The sequence below is a fragment of the Clarias gariepinus genome, chromosome 7 (assembly GCF_024256425.1).
Source record: "Clarias gariepinus isolate MV-2021 ecotype Netherlands chromosome 7, CGAR_prim_01v2, whole genome shotgun sequence".
Classification (NCBI taxonomy): Eukaryota; Metazoa; Chordata; class Actinopteri; order Siluriformes; family Clariidae; genus Clarias; species Clarias gariepinus.
This window is the reverse complement of record NC_071106.1, coordinates 34,073,730-34,091,699: the sequence shown is the minus strand read 5'-3', so window position 1 is coordinate 34,091,699 and position 17,970 is coordinate 34,073,730. Positions and strand designations below refer to the sequence as shown.

General features: G+C 38.2%; 1 protein-coding gene across 3 annotated transcripts in view; it reads left to right on the top strand.

Annotated features, from left to right (window-relative positions):
• Positions 1 to 17,970, top strand: part of zgc:158464 (uncharacterized protein LOC791139 homolog) — a 150,382-nt gene that overhangs the window by 110,292 nt on the left and 22,120 nt on the right. Inside the window, exon 4 of one of the 3 annotated variants that reach the window (XM_053500466.1) lies at positions 7,515 to 7,676. The exons of the other annotated variants lie outside the window; for them this stretch is intronic. Within the exon in view, the coding sequence (XP_053356441.1) occupies positions 7,515 to 7,676 (162 nt within the window). The remainder of the gene's footprint in view (positions 1 to 7,514; positions 7,677 to 17,970) is intronic. 3 annotated transcript variants of the gene reach the window in all.

Sequence of the window (17,970 nt, the reverse complement as noted above, 5' to 3'; positions counted from 1 at the left end):
TGTTGGTGCTGCCCCCAAGTGTACTGTAAGAGGGTTTTTTGAAAGTCGTGATTTTACACTACTGAACTTTAGGTTTAAGATGAAGCATTTGGCGGCCTGATGGTCTCAGGTGATCAGTTCGTCTATGTGCTCGTAGATCTCAGTGGAAGAAAACAAAACCAGTTTATTATAAGTTTTTTCTGTTTCTTTACCTTTAATTTAATATGTGTTCTAGTTAGCTCTGTGCCTATGCTGTAAGGCTGTAACGGATGTGATTGTAAAATTTCTTCTTAAAACGACATCCAATATCTTGAATTTCTCCTTCTTTTGCCATCAGAGAGGAAAAAATTCATCAATGAGATAACCTGGTCATTCAGTACATACGGGCCATTAGCTGTCCTGTTCCTGACATGCGCTTCAATTCCGACCCTGGTTCTCTGAGCCATCGTTCTCGAATAAGGTCGATCTGGACTCATCAGACCACATGACCTTTATCCATTGCAGCTCTTTATGCTCCCTAGCAAATCAAACGTTGTGATTAGCCTTACTAACAAGTGGGTTTCTTATGACTACACAGCTGTTTAGTCCCAATCCTCTGAGTTCTTGTTCCATGTGGAAACAGTATTGTTGTACTTTTAGCTCTCGGTGACTAATATACTATAGCTTTTACAAGCCACATTAACCAAGCAGTTATTTCAGAATCAGAATCAGAAAACGATTTCAATTCTTTTTTATTTCCTCCACGAAATAAAGGATGGTTCAGAATTATCCTTCTAGATTACCAATTAATCGAGATGGGAGAAAATATCAGTTTTCTGCTTCTTTACCTTCGATTTAATACGTGTCCTTGTTAGCAGCTCTGTGCCTCTGCTGGAAGGCTGTAACGGATGAGATTAAAGAATTTTCAAACGACATCCCAAACCTGGGTGCTTAGGGAATTTCAATTTTTCTCTTGGCCTTGCTGTTGTTCGGTGATAACCTTGCTAATAGCCTTCTATCACCTCTCACAGGATAGTGTCGATCCCTCTGGCTTTAGACTACGGTGACTAATGAAACCTTATCTTCCCACACACACTTTAACAGCCATAATCCTGCCCCTATCCATCCCTGCAAACATCATGAAAAATGAAGAAATACACACATATTCACACAAAACGTTTATAGACAACATGGTTGGTCTGTTGCATTTTTCTTTTGAAAAAAAAGAGAGAAAGAATACAACATGAAAATATCAGAATGTCAAATGTTGAGAGATTTATCGATGATAATGGAGCATTACTGTATACACAACTATAACCACCACTCCTCATCCAAGTGGTTTAACCAAGCATGAAATAAGTACGCATCCTATTAACAGTGTGACACAAATTCAGCCATGAAGAATTAGGTTGTCTAATTTGAATCAAACGAGCCAGAGTACAGTATAATTCAATCTGGATTAGTGGTGTTTTTTTTTTAGTTTGGTGTTTTTAAGAGTATATGACAGCTGCGTGAGCCATTCAAAGAAACTGATGTACTGTAAAACCTACAAAAACATCTATAAAGTTTTATTCCAACAGATGTAAGCTGCCATAAAGATGTCAGGTTGACATAACATCAAAGTTATTGTTGACATAGAGCTGCGTTATGACACTTTAAAATAAATTACATCCAAATGCCATCAACTTTAGATGTCATTGGAGATAGTAGGGGCTTGTCACACATTGATCCCTATTTTAGTTTGGAGTAAAGAATAACGCACGAATTTATAAGAATTCTTATAAACAGAATTACGAGTGACGCTTGAGTTCAGCTGCTGAAATTCATCCTAGTTACCAGAAATTCAATAAGCTAAAGGGTTGTTTTATGAACAAAACTAGTTCTTGATGTCTGACTAGTGTCTACATAAATATGATGTAGTAGATGTTTATGCAGGTTTGTCTCAGTTGTTATATATCGTCTTATATTTGACCTTTGGTTCATGCTGTCAAAACCACAGTCTCACAAAAAAAAAAAATCATGGAATATGTCTGTTCCACCAGGAGAGGGAAAAAAATCCATCTATGTAATAACCTGGTCAATTAATACATTCAGGTCATCAGCTGACTTTGTTGAATATTTTATTGCCACATAATGTTGCTGAGCCTAGACCTAACCAACTGAAGCAACCCCAGATCATAACGCTTCCTCCAAAGGATTGTACCATGGTCACTCTGCATAATACAGTTGCTGCATCGCTTTATGCGATTTCCTTCTTACCCCGACCTACCCATCGCTCTGGAATAAGGTCAATTTGAACTCATCAGACCAATTAATTCAAACTTTTTTCATTGCAAATCTAAATCTTTATGCTTTGTAGCAAATTAAGTGCTTTTTTTGATTAGCCTCACTAACCAGTTGTTTTTTTTTTATGGCTACACAGCCGTTTAGTGCCAATCTTGTGAGTTTGTGTTGCACTATGCATGTGAAAATACTATTTCTTTCAACTTTCACTGTTTAGCATAGTTGCGATTTCTACTGTCTATTTTTAATGCACTTTCACCAAGCATTGATTTGATCTCCATTATTTTTTTAAATTATTATTTCTTTCACCAAGTTGGCGGTTCAGCAATATCCTTCCAGGTTAGTCTTTAATAGAGATGGGGTGAATTATATCATTACATATCGTGATTCTTGTATCGCTACACTGAGTCAAAATATATGGAGGTGGGATGGTGTTGGTGTTGCTTTAAAGTCCTGCAGGTGGTGCACTCTAAGCTATTTACACAGCACAGTATCCTGTGTGGTAGAACAAAAATTATATAGAATCAGGATATTTAGAAAATCCAAGACACTTAGAGAATTGCAATACAAATCGAATCGTCACCTGGGAATTGTGATAATATCGTATCAGGAGGTCCCTGGTCATTCCTGTCCCTACTATTGAACCCTTCTGAAATACTGATCCGCCCCGCCCAAGACAGTATATGATACACTGATTATTGTGTATGATACCCAGATTTTTATTGTTTTTGTTTTGTAATGGTACGTAACATTTAACACTTTCGACAAGCAAAAAAGACTAAAGAAATAAGATGCGTTGTGCATTCAATGTGAGAGGAATAAGCACACTTTATTATATGTTCATTAAAAAAAAGAATACATCATCCAACCAGAGAGGCCAAATAAAATAAAATAAAATAAAAATCCATGAATGTGTATGAACGATTATGAAAGTATTTTCTTCATTTTTCTGAGATCACGTCTCTAGCCCTGACAAGCTCGTCTTTGGTACCATAACTTCAGCTTCTTCAGCGAAATAATTTGCATAAATGACAGAAACAAGTGACAGAACTAAGCCACAGCCGAGGATCTGCTATAGAAGACGGTTCGTGATTTGAAAACTAGATTTTCTGAACCATGGCCATTTTGTTTTTTTTAAAAGCATGCATTTACAGTTCTGTGCTCAATCTGTTGGTAGTTGACATTCGCTGGTGTTGCACCTCAGCACGTACAACTAATCCAGCTCAAATACGGCTTAATTTCCCCACATAAGCACAGCAATCGAGGATGAAACCGGAACGGCCGTAAAGCCTTATCTATCTCTAACATGTCCGGGAATTACTTCGACTTTTTTTTTTTTTCTGTCATCCTACACAGCATAACATCAGAGTATATTATTCACAGTTGCTAATAACACCCACATCAGGCTGCACGAACTCAGCCAACCTTACGTCTCTCCACATCAAACTGTTTTCTCTCTCTCTCTCTCTCTCTGTAGCGTTGTCTGTGTGTCTTAATTAAGCCTCTGTCAGGCATGGATGAAGGTGTGAAATGGAGTGTGTTCCTCTGCCAACTGTGTCCTACTTCTGCATTTCAGGGGAGGGGCGGGATGGGGCTGAAATGAGGACACCGTGACTCGAATAGCATCCTCCAGTGAGTTTGGCCTCTAGAGATTTTTGGGAACATGATGCAAGGTATACGCATGAAGTCTGTCCCAAATGGAAGCAGGCTGGAGATCGGTTCAAAGTAAGGACAAGGTGCCAGAGCGGCCCGGGTAAAGCCAAGTGATCCGCGAAGGTTTCTGTGCCTCTGGTGAGCTCAGCCAAAGTTCAGCAGAGTTATACACAATGTGTGTGTAGCTACAGTTACACAGGGTTTCTCCTTTATTATATGCTGGCTTGTGAACTTCCAACTGTACTGTATGTGTTTCTCGGTTTATGGCTACATTTAGTTGCTATGGGGTAGGATTATGATTCCCAAAGCTCTTTTCATGCACTGCACAGTGTATTTTCTGTTTTTCTTGTACAAATACTCTTTACTTAGCTCATGAGTTGTTTTCTAAATAGGTTGTGTCTCCAATACGCTGTGGAAAAACAAAGTGAAGACTGTGCCGAGGCTCTTTAGGATTGAGAACCTGAACCGCTCAAGTTTGATTTCCATTTAGCTGCTGTTGTTTTTTTTTTGTTTTTTTTAGTTCAGTTCCAAGTTTTGATTACACGAAATGCTAATCCCTAATCGAAAGATGTTCGGATTTTAAGTTGTAAATGAAACAGTTCTTGGATGGAGAGAATATATGAGAAAACAGTAAAGGAAACAGATTTCTTAAATGAATCATAACTAGCAGGTTTGTCCCCAAGTCCCAGCACAAATGTGTGTTTTGGCGTCATGTCTCTCGATTATGTATTTGCTCTGTATTTAGAATATTTTCATGATGATGATGAAACACAACAGCTTGCATTTAATTTCTTGTCGATTTAACAGGCAAAACATTCTAAAATATAAAAAGGATGTACTGTATACACAAGTGTACACCGATTTAACACTGAAGTTGTAGCAAGAACGGTCGTTATAATGTTTGTCTTTTTTTAAATGACTACAAATAAATTTGGTCAGGAACTACATGGTTATTTGTAACCAGTGTGTGATGTCATACCTAGTTGTTCCTAATGACCAATCATTGATCACCATGGTTACCAAAAACTAACCATTGACCATTACTCTTTCCCTTCTCCAAGAAACCAATCACTGATGACACTTGTTTAACAACCACTGTTCACCATTCAAAAAAACAAAAAAACAATTACTGATCATTACTATTTCCCATCAGCCAATCGCTAATCATTGTTATTTCCCAACGCCTACACTTAATCAAACTAATGTAATTATTATGTACGTTTGTTTTTTGCATTGGTGTTTGCTTAGTGTTTAGCACTGTCGCCTTGTACCACCAGGGTCCAGGTTCGATTCCCGCTTTTGTGTGCGTGGAGTTTGCATCTGAGTGAGTGTTTTTGGCAGCATCTGGTCAGATCTCAAATCTTTTTCTTTAATGTTCATTATCTAAATTTCACTAAAAAGATCTGGCAACACTGGGTCAAAGACTGGATTCCTGAAGCTGGTTTTTCATTCCTGCTAGCAGTCAAAGTTTGGCAAGACGCAATCATGAAAAGCACTTCTAAACACAATGAGTTTGTCAGGCCTGACCTTGTTATCTGCTTTTATTAATAATACAGCGAGATGTTATCTCACATTAAGACAAAGCTTTAAGGGGACATGAAGATGCTAGCTAGACTTGAGTAACACTTTAACTCAGTGAGTGGTATGTGTGAGAAATGTTAGCCTTGACTTACCGCCAATTATGTGTTTATTTATTTATTCATTTATTTATTTATTTTTTACAAATTATATGAGAAGAAGATTATAATAGAAGAATAGAATGTTAGTAGTAGTTGTTGTTTTCTTGTTTGATGGTTTCCATTAGGGGTCATCAAAGAGGTTTTGCATAAAAAAAACACATAGCATTTCTACAGGCAAACCTCTCTGTTTTATCCGGGCTTCGGACCAGCACTGACTTGTACAGTCCCAGTGTTTGGGTCGAATTTTAATACTCTCAAAAAGACAAAAAAAAGACCTTAATTTAATAGTCCCTTATTGCATGTGTTTGATTCCTCCATTGTGCTCCTGTGCATGTTTGTTATATCTATACTCTAATTCTACTTCATGTCCTTATCGCTCCCCATATGCACACTATTTATCCTTAATGCCAAGAGGCACAATGATAACAAGTTCCCGTAAAGCTGAAACTCGCATTAGTGTGTGAAACGTCGCCTCTTTATTCACTTCACATTCCACAGAGAAAAGTTAGGGATGTGACAGTTCATCTTATTACTGTGTCAGCTGGGCTGTGTTACCTGCGCGAATTGACTTCTCATCCTTCCTAAAGGGAGAAACACCCTAGCTCCCCTCTCCCAAAACAATTACTCGCTAATATGTGGCACCGGATGAGAATTAGCACTTTAATCAGGCCTGTGGCAGCCCTCGGCATCACCCCGCTGTTCAGAAACGTATTATATTAGCTGTCAAAGCCAATGACCTCTCCGTGACTTAGCGACTCAGTCCCGGTCCGCCAGCAGGGATGAGATAACGCTGATCCTCCTCTGGCTGTCATCGCCAACTAGCTGCTCTCTAACGGCGGCCTTCATGGTCATCGCTGAGAGGATGCGATTGGAGAATGCTGACGCTAGTGCACCCGCCTTCCTGGCATCTCGCTGTCGCTGTATCTCCATTTATTAGCAAAGACCGCAGTGCCACTAGAGCGAGTCACCTCTGCGGCTGAGGACAAGGACGAGTTCATAATTCGGTGTTTGGGGGAATTGTTTTATTAGCTTGTAAAACGCAACGTGGATCAATGCTGCAGTCAACAAACTAGCGGCTGTTAGTCATTTATCCTTTCATCCACCAGAAGGTTACAAATTATTCTAGGTTTCACATTGGTTCATTAATTAGGCTTTGGCTCCAGTTGACGAGCATGTTTTCTCACTTGGTTTTATTTGATATCTTTTTAACCTACAGTATATCAGCGAACACACTATCGGCATGGAGAGAAAGAAAAACCCTTCATTCACATGTTTGACCCAGGTCTATACTCCGTGGGCTCGTGTCCACTCCCTCATTCTCTTTTTGCTTTATCATCAGGAAATGTCCCTGTTGTTCTTTCTCAAGTCCTAAAGAGTAATGAAAGCTTTAAAGCTCAGTACTGGTTAATCCTTTAGTCATCAACCCAAAAACTTGTGTGCTAATTTGCCTTTTCTTCCAGTGCAGTTTTCCTGGTGGACTTTCTTCCTGTTTCCTTCGTTTCCTATTTTTTTTCCCTGTCACTTCCTGTTTTCTAACATCGTACAATTGTGTCCTTTACATAATCTTGTTTTAACCTACAGCACTTTCCTTCACTCATTCACAATCTTTCTCTTTTCCTTCTCTTCCCTCCCTTGTCTTCTTCCTTTCCCCATGTTCCTCCTTTCTTTCTTACATTTTCTTTTTTTTGTACGATTTGCTTTTTTTGCATTCCTTTTCTTTCTTTCTTTCTTTCTTTCTTTTTTGCCTTCTGACATTCATGCTTATCATTTGCTTTCTTTTCTTCTTTTTCTGTCCATTTCTGTTTGCTGTTATTTTGGGGTCTCTTAATATTTCTTTCTTTCTTTCTTTCTGTTAAATCTTTTATCTTGCTTTCTCTCTTTTGCTTCTCTTTCTCTCTTTCTTTCTCTCTCTCTCTCTCTCTCTCTCCTGCCCCCCTGCAGTAGAGATTAAAGTGATAAAGGACCTCCCGTGGCCTCCTCCTGTTGGCCAGCTCAGCACTACGTCCCCCCTGGTGGAGGTGGTTGAGGCTCCTCCTGCTCCTCCTCAGGCGTCCCAGCTCTCCCCTGGACAGAGTGCCTCAGACTGTGAGCAGCACCACCAGGGTGGGTCTGACCCTCACCTTCATCCCTTCATCTCTCCATCTCCAATAACATAGTGAACGGATGCTTCATTCTCTGAACATCACCAGTAAACCGGGGGGAAAAAAACAGCTGAGTTGGACCTGCTCAAGTCTGTATAGCCTGTTCTTATGACACTGTAACATGGTATTTCTTTTTAATGTAATACTGATTGTAGGCGGTTATCATCTCATACTTCAGACTGTGTGTTTTATAATGGCTCTGAACTCTTTCTGCAGGGCTATTTGGATGGTTAGAGGTTTACCAACTTTTTTTACAGTTCAACTTGAAGATATTTCTCAAAATGTTCGACCCATTGAAAAGTTGGACAAACCGAACAATTCTTAAGGGTCAAAGATGGAGTTTACACTGGTCATTTAGTACATTCAGGTCGTCAGCTGACTTCATTTTATTGCCACATAACATTTCTTAACCTAGACTTGACCAACTGAAACAAGCCCAGATCATAACACTGCCTTCAGAGGCTTGTACAGTGGACACTATACATGATGGGTGCATCGCCTCATGTGCACCCCATCACTCTGGAATAGGGTCAATCTGGGCACTTGACCTTGTTCCATTGCACCAAAGTCCAGTCTTTATGCTCTATAGCAAATTCCCTAGTGAAATGAAGCATGATCATTTTTTACAATGCAATTTCGCAAAGTGTTTAAGTGTTCTCCATTAAAGATATTTCCCGACCGCATTTCTTCAATGTGCTTGGCAGTTCAGCTCTATCCTTCCAGGTTTTAATAATGCATTTGGAAGGTTCTTAACCCAGTCCCAATAAGTGTGCAATCTCTGAAATTGTTTTCTTTGCAGGCCACCAGTCAGAAGCAATGACTTCTGGTGCCTGAATTTTTTTATCAGTATTTTATTAATTTTTTTATTTATCAGTAGTATTTTTTTTAGCCAGGTAGCGTATTTCAACACTTATTATGAAACTTGAGTATCTTTGTTGAAACAGCTGTTTTACATGGAATTGTATTGTGGATATTCGACTAATAAAAAATGAATGTATAATTATTAATATGGTAAAGTGTTCTGTAAGGAGATGTTTATTTAACGTTTAGGAAAGGAGTCTACAATGTCAGTGTTTTTTCATCTTCGACCAGGTTTCAGGACAGAGGATGTTGTTTCTTTGTAACACAACTTTTTTTATTACCTTACTTGCCGGCATTGGCGTAGTGATTAGCGATGTCACCTTGCACACTCTAGGGTCGGAGTTTGATTCCCACCTCGGGTCTGTGTGCATAGAGTTTGCATTTTCCCTCCAGTACTTGCTGGGTTTCCTCCGGGTACTCCGGTTTCCTCCAACAGTCCAAAGACATGAGACTAGGCCAATTATTGTTCCCAAACTGCCCGTCGTGAATGTGTAAATGACAATTTTCTTTAGCTGCCATGACTTAAGTGATAACTCGTCTTGTGTACATTCAATTATAAATAATAGTACTGTGAATGGATAAAATTATGGCAGTGTTTATTACTTAATGAACAATCCCCAATAGTAGTAAATCAGTGTCGTATAAGAGGAACAAAACACTACAGGGTATGCTATGATAAGAAAATAATCCACTCCAGAGTGATATCACACATCACAGCAGCTTGTAAAGTAACATTAATTTTCTTTATGTTTTTTTTTTTTTTTTTTTTTTTTAAATTATTTTAGCCCAGCTTATTTGTAAAACAAAGTGCCACTACATTGTTTTCGTCATATTGTTTTATAAGGTAAATCTATAAAAAAATTTAAACAGGTGACAGTTAAGTGTTATTACCTCATAAAGTACAGGATCCAATCAGAATTTGCAGTATGCAAATTCACACCATGCAGAATCATCATTTTCTGGACAGAAACATATTTTGTATAAAAGCAATTTGAACATCTCCCGGTTTAATCAGTTTGTTTCCAAGGCTTGTTTTTTTTTGTGTCTGGATGAAGTAGCTGTGAACATATGTTCCTCGTATGTTCCGATAAAATTAACGGGGTGCTGTGTGATTAATGTTCTTCTCCGAAACACCTGCTTCCTCTGAGGCAGAAAATCATCAGGCTTCTGTGTTACTAAAATCAGCTCATTTACTTTAATGGCATTTGGCTAACCTGTGTATAGTGTAATTGCAGATAAGGGTGACCCAAGGCTTTTGGTAACACTGTCCTTTATCTGTGAGGTTTTTCTCTTTTTTTTTTTGGTCGTCTGAGAGAACATTTGGTATTTTTGGCGGACACTAAACCACCTCTACTGTAACATGATATTAAACTTCCAGCCGGCCCCGCTGTTGTGCTTTCAGCATGCAGGAAAAAAAATACACTTCCAGCGATTTCCCTCAGGAGATTACAGCCGTCTCCCTTCTCTACCGCCCCAGGACATATGATCTGAAACAGTTGTGTACCAGATGTCTTGTCGTCACGTGAAATCGAACTTCTGTCTGCACACCCTTCTAAATAGTGATATGTTTTCAAAGTTGTATCCTGTGTTTAATTGTGTTTGTTAATAGTGCCCTTTATGTGATCTTGCTGTCAAAACCTGACCAAGGAAAAAATCCCCCTGAAAGCATGGTATTGTGTCGACCTTGGAGACTACGCTAAGTCAAGATTTATGTGGCAGAAGGCAATGGGACGGGATCCGTTTCTTTGAGTGATGCGTAGGGATTTAAGCTGTAAGTTAACCTTGATTGATTTGGGCCAAAGGCCAGTCAAAGAGATTAGAAGTAAGTTGATCTACGTCTCTGCTTCCTTAGAGGAAATACTGGAGTGTAGTAGCTTCAAGCTCAGGAAGATTCGGGACAGTTCAGTGAATATTGCAAACACTCTATGATCAGTTTTACATTAGTAAAAAATGTCTGGATTCCCTTTTAAGATGTTTTTTCACTTCTTTTTTTTTTTTACTCCTGACTAGGGAGAAATCTGTAGCTTTTTTCAGGGACTTTTTATTTTATTCTTATTGATATCTATAATACAGATATTGAGACATAATAGTGAATTGAGAAAACACTTTAGTATAATGCCTTATTCATCTGGACTAGAGGATGTGCAGTAATTCGGAATTCCCAACCTTTGACCAAGAAAAACAGAAACTCAGAATGCGACATCAAATCAACATGAGTTGTTAACAAAACATGAACATGTGGGCGTCCGTGTTTATTCTCGTTGAAAAAAGTCATTTCAGTTGGAAAATCATTCCAAGCTTCCAAGTTCTCATATTTTGTTCTCCCTGTTTGAATAGTGACCATGAAAACTTCACTATGTTCATGGTTTATTTAAAAATGTTAGATTTAATTGATGAAGGTTATTCTTAAGCTCTATTAGTTATCCTGGATTGAGTAAGGTTGCAGTGGAGAAGAGCAATCTTTTATTTCCCAGCATTTCTGTACAGCTGGCTGTAAAGTATGGCTACTGTACGTTCACATTACCAGCCTGAAGTGACTCAATTCTGTTTTTTTAGCCTGATGTGATGCAGATCAGATTTTTTTTAGAGGTATCTAAATGCACAAATCATTTGATCATTGGATTTCCAAATCCAAAAGAGTCATATGTGGTTCTGGATCAGACACATATCCGGTCATATGCAGTCGTGAAACTTGAATAAGACCGTGCAGATCAGAATCCATGCGACTTTCTCGCCTCTGTGCATTCATACGGCACTAATGTCATTAGGCAGCGCAGGGATTTTACAGCAGTGCTAAAACAGCTAAAGCAAGGCATTTAGGGCCAACTCACATCTTGACACCATATAGAGCAAATTTCCAAGCATATTTCTTTGCTAAAATCACATCCATTATTTAAAATTAACGAATGGTCGCAGGAACTTGTGATGTCTTTTAACCCAGATGGCACGAGCAACAACAATGTGCTTATGCGTGCCATTTCAGAGAACAGACGTGTCCACATTAGAGTCATATAAGAGACACTTGTAATTATGAATGTGAAATGTCATAGCAGACAAATCCAATCTGATCAAAAATCAGCATTGAGCTGAAAATAGTCTTTTATGGTTTTGGAATCTCTCTTTGTCAGTAATAGCTAATTGTGTTAAAATATTATTTTTCTATTTATTTCTTCATTTGTAATTCTAACCTATGTACTGCCTCCACCTTTTTCGAGTGCAGCGCTGTTTATTTGGTATTGATGTTAACAGCTCTATTTTTGGAAGGATGCATGGGAAAGCATGATGTACAGTAACCATTGTACCGTATCAATATCAATATTGATAATGATGTAACAAAAAAAATCCTAAGTCATATATAAAAATTGTTTATTTAGTCACAACAGCCGCTGAAGTTATAAATGAAACCTCGGATTGCGAGTGTTCTGCAAGATTTTTATTGAATTTTAACTTGTAAAACGAACAAGTCTTGGTTTACGAGTATCGAGTATCATGTACCCCCTCATGTGCTTCTTGTTTTGACGCTGAGTGTCACATGATCACAACTGAGCCAATGGTTTTTCTCTCTCTTACGCTGCGTAATTGTGGGTAAACGTCTCCCCTGCTGAGTCTTAGTGAGCATCTCTTATCGGTATAATCAACATCCGTGCATGCGTGTACTGTTTACTATAACACTGGGACCACGTGTGTGTGCGTAAAACATGTTTTATTGTAAGCGTGCGTGTACTATTTATTATAACACACGTGTGTGCGCGCATGTAAAGCAAAATAAAGTCTCATTAGAAAGATTAAGGATTTATTTTTTCCCTCTCTGTTTCAGCTTGTCGTTATGTGTGTGCGTGCTCATAATTTAACACTGTGCCCCTTCACACACACACACACATTCTTGCCTTTACACCCAGTGTCATTAGCGAGATTCCTTGCTAATTTTTCTGATTAAACAGTCTCACACAAACACACAGCACCTGCGCGCATCAACAGAAACACTTATCTGTCGGGATTTATTTCTACTTTTTTTTAAAGGTAAAGTGCAGGTTAATTTCTTTTATTTTTACTTTATATTTTGTATTCATTATTTTTATGTATTTATTTTTTTGGGCTATGGAAGAATAATTAGATTTTCTATTATTTCTTATGGGAAAATTTGATTTATGTTTTGAATAAGAGCCCACTTCGCGAATTATGCTCGTAATTCAAGGCTCCACTGTTTATAAGATTTAACTTTGATTTTCTTTAAAAACGAAGAAATATGATAAAACAAGAGGAAGAATTCAGCAGTTAGACCACATTAAAGCTCAAGTATCCATGCTGCAGTGCTAGAGAAGCACATCTCCTCTAACCTTTATTCAGCTTGGGCCTTTTTATAGCACTGATCATTCTTTTATGGTCAGGCGTGGAATAAACACGCTCAGTGAGTCAGTGCTAGACATTAATTTCTCTCAGAAGAGCGGCTCTAAAATGCATTTGCTCTAAAAAAGAAAATTCTGTCCGTTGTAGTGGAATTACAATAATGGATAAAATAATGAAGTCAACCTCCAGGTCAAATTTTGGTGGTATGTCTATGATTAGAGGGATATACTTTCTTACCATGCCATCTGGTGTGAAATATTTGTGCATCACCTTTGTGATAAAGGGCTTTAAATTAGGAAATATTTCATACATGTTGAAAAAGATTCTGGCAGATTTCTTTGTCCGAAACAATGAACGCTTGTTTCTTTGATGAAGATATTGACGAAGATAACTTTAATTATTGTTAATCCTATAGTAAACACTACAGTATGAACATATGAACATATGAAAGGTGATCAGAGTCTTAATGCACAAACATATGCAGACTTTGAAAGAAATGTCCTCCCTTTATATTTAGGAAGAAAAAAAAAGACGAAAAAACATTTTTTTGAGAGTGACTTTTTCAGGACACGGCTATTGAGAGACCGATTTCACCTTTTCCACAGTAGATGCAGTCATCCCTCCTCATTAGAATAACATGATTTTAATTTGGGGACATTAGTTGACAGGACAGAAATGCCATCTGCATATGAATGGCAGACAATCCCTTTGTTTGGCTGAAATGAAAAGCCTGAGTTCTTTGTTTCCTAACACGATTTAATTGTTCTGAATTTCATCTTTTTCTCTCGCTGTCATCTCACAGGCGTGTCTCTGTAGAGTACAAGGCACTATCATTAACAGAGATCCAGATTTCATTTTGAGCTCAACTGCCAGGCCTCAGTCTGTGGAGCTTTGTTTTTTCAGTCTTTTTTTTTTTGTCTTGAGTCAGATTCATTAGACCACATGTTGTTGGAGGTGGTGGAAGCCGAAAAATGGCTGCCTAATTCAGCAGAGATTTCAACCTTTATTTTTCCTGAGTACTGTATGTTATTTTAGAAATCGCTCAAGATGGCACATTCGAGCACGTCACTGAAAGGCGACCTGAATTCATGAGGTAAACCGGTTTGATGAGATGTGACCAGCATAGCAACAAGATGGTGACTTGTTAATCATGTTAGCAGTCAAACTGGGAATACTTAATTGCAGCCCAGTAATACTGGCATGAATTACAGATGCCCTTCCCTACTGAGTTAGTGTGCTGGTGTGATGGAAGTGCCATTAGTAAATGAGAATTAATTAGCAGCCTTAATAAGGAAATGTGCTCATAGGGTTAGTCTGGTTCATTGACTTCTGTATTGAAATGTAATTTTAAATTATGAGAAGAGTATGGTAGGTTGTGTCTTTGTGTAGAGGTTGTATGACTAGTATTTGTACATAATTATTATTTTTTTTTAAATAGTTGTTTAGTGCATAGTGGTTAGCACTGTGACCTCGGTCCGGGTTCAATTGCTGCCTCAGGGTCTGTGTGCATGGTGTTTGAAGGTTCTCTATGTTCTTGGTGGGTTTCCCCCGGGGACTCCGGTTTCCTCCCACAATCCAAAGACATGCAGATTAGGCTAATTGGCGTTCCCAGACAGTCCATGAAAACGAGTGTGTGAATGTCAACCGAAGGTCCTACCACGGCTGTAAAAATGGGAATAAATACAATGGTCAATATTGGCCTCCACGGTCACTAGTTGGACCACAGAGGTTCCGAGATAAATGGATGGATGAATGGATGGAGTTGACTAGTTGTCTTTTTTACTGTCATGTTCAACTCAAGGCTTAAATAAGAATTTAGTCTGAATCAGCATCATGTTAATAGAGAAACAAGCAAAATATCAAGCCAAAGGTTTTCCTAACATGTTTCTGGGATGTAATATAAATATTGTACAATACTATTTCTTATATGAGAGTTTTTCTAGTTGTCTGGTTAGTCAGAAAGTGAGAGCAACATTTTTGGGTGATGTCTCAAATTATCAGTGCTTTTTAACAGTCACGGGTAAAGCATTCATTTTGTTTTTGAGACACGGGAAAGATGACGTTACACCACCTGCTGCATTTCTTTCTACGATATGCCAAATTCAAGAGAGAGAGAGAAAAAAAGAGAGGCTGATGAGAGAATGATTGTGCAAGCATGCAACAGCCTGTTGTGTTGAAATTTCTCGTAAATGAACACTTCAAGCACAGTGACGAGACTATTAGCCACAGTAAAGCATTTGACTTGTGCAAATATTTTATAAAAGGCAGTGACTGATGATCCAGGCTGAGGTGGTTTGGAGCCTGCTGCAGTTGTTCCCGTGAAGCAGGCAGTCTGATCCTGGCTCCGGCATACTGAGGAAATGCTAGGATAGGTACATTGTGTAGGATTATATAGAGAAATAATGGATTTTTTTTACTCTGTGTAAATTTTATTACTGTGCACACTCAAAAGTCCCGGTTTGACATGAACACCCCTCATGGTTTTCGGATGATGTTCAATTTTAAATGTTTATTTTTACAGGGAATACTTTCTTTTTTTTGTGAAAGGTGTTTTAGGTACAAAACGGTAAATCTTGATTAAACGACGTAAAATTTCATCAATACTAAGAAGTCCTTTATTTTAAAGGTACACCGTGGTTTAATGTGGTTTAACCCCTCTCATTAGTGTGATTTACAAAGTTTGCAAAGTTTTTACAAAATTCTTTTGTTTGTTAGATTTTCATATTTGTATTATTATTGTAAAAGGGAAAAACTTATAAATGTCATTGTTACAGCGGTTGTATCTGAGTTGCCTACACCGTCACCGGGTTCTGAATGTATACTAACAGGTGGTTATTTTTACATAAAGTGGGGACATCAAAGGTCCTGGTTTGACTTTTAATTTAATAAAAGTAATATTTGGAGTATTTCTTTTTTTTTTTTTTTTTTTTTTACATTTAAAAATTAGCAATGTTGTATAAGTAGAATGAAACACGGTTAATTATTTATCAGAAAATAGTTTTCTTTTTATTAGATGCATGGACACTAATAGTCCAGGCGGAATACAGATGTATAACGTAAGCACCTCGGGGGGAACAGTCTGGCACAATTCGATTATTCAATCATAATGAGAGTTATGTTCATTTACTAGGTAAATATTGACCATGTAGACATTCGGTACGATTATTTCTCAAATGTATTCTTCCTTTCATGTAGGGTAACATTACATGATGCCATGAATTTTTGTTTCTATTCCTGAATTCAGTGAGAACAAAACTCTCTTATCTGGCTTTATTTAGGACTTTTATCCACCCTGGCTTTGGCTAAGGAAGGGGCACTAACTACCTCACATTTCACATGTAGAAAAACATTTAACCAACCATAGATGAGACTGAATTCTAGTAACCAATCGTAACGCAGAAGGCGGGATTCGGAAAAGATTACACTTTGTTGTACATTGCAAATCGACCCCTCATAATTGATGGATAAATTATGTAACTAAATTATCAATTAGTTTCTTTCTTTTTTTTTTTACATTTCTATGCAAAGATTAACACTTGCGTTCCTCATGAGGAAAACTGGGAATAAGGAATGAAAAAGTCAAATGATTTAAATAGTTCCTCTTCAGTTTCGACATGAGTTTCTGTCCCTGGCCTGTGGAGATACCGCAGTCGGCCCGGTGGTTGCGATACCTGACCTGTGTGTTATCGTTTCCCACCACTGTGAAAGCTCATCCTGAAAGATGGCCCAGGTGGGCGGGGCTTACATCCATCCTTCATTCCTTGACTGACAGCGTGATCTGATAAAGGGATTCCATTTCCTCTCAGTCACATACACTTGACACCTTAAATAAACAGTCTCCTACAGCATAAAGCAACAAACCTCCACTAATCTTATTTTCTGGTATATTTGTCTATGTTCTACCACGTCCTTCAGTTTCGCTCTGCAGCTCACGTACACCGTCGATCTTCCACTTCTATCCCAAAACTCATTCTCTCAGTCCTTGCTGTAGGGATTAGGAGAAAATGAGTCTCCGTGTGAAATACAGCATAAGTTTAATACTAGCGTCGCTTCAGCTGTCGTCACAGACATGATGCCAATCTCACAAGAGGTTCTCTCGCCAACAGAAGCTCTGATTTGGTGGGAAAAAAAGGGGATGAAAAAAAAAGACTGTGGAGAGAAAATAGAATGAAGTCTCCAGATTTAAGTGTTGTCAGGAACGGCTGACATCGGGGGAGAGAATGAGAACGAGAACACTGAAGTGTCAGGGAAAGTGAAATTGAGAGCGAGGCGAAGAATGAAAACAGTGAACTGTCTCCCCTGTGTCTAAAGGGTTGTCACAGATCGAGCGCTTCACTGCTTTTTAAGCTGCTTTCTTACAAGCCTGATATAAAGATGGTCATTCACTCTTGTGTTTTCATTACATTCCACATTTATGAGGTCATCCCGCTGCCAAGCTGTAAATCTAAAGCAAATAAGTTTGTACTCTGCACACCAGCTGCTCAAACGCCACCTCGCAGCATGCAGACGTATCCTTGATAAAAATATCTGGGTTCTGGGATGAGCTTCCAAACATAAAATACCTAAACATCAAATATGTGTGGCCTGGGGAAAAAACCTTCAAGTGATCGGATGAGATTTTCTTTTGTATACAGTGGAACCTCTGCATGCCCTCTTTTACAAATCTTTGCTTTAGGAAATGAAAATCTGCCTTTGCATTTGTAGCATTTTTGGCAAACAAACAAACAAACCGGAACAAACCAGACCGGACCAAGTTGCGCATATATCCGGGAACTTGTTTGGTACAGTGGAAAGCCTAGTGAAGTGAGTTTTACGAATTTCTTAATGAAATTTTACATTTAAAAGCAACATAATTTTTCATGCTTTAAAAAAAATTTTTATTAATATAATCTGGAACAGATTGTCCGCATTTACACTATTTTCTGTGGATGAATTCGTATCGTAATACAATCGTATTTTGCCTTCAAAACAAATAAAATTTTTATGCAGAGGTTCTGCTGTATAGTACTACTAATTAATACAGATTTCCCTTTAAACAGTACATTACT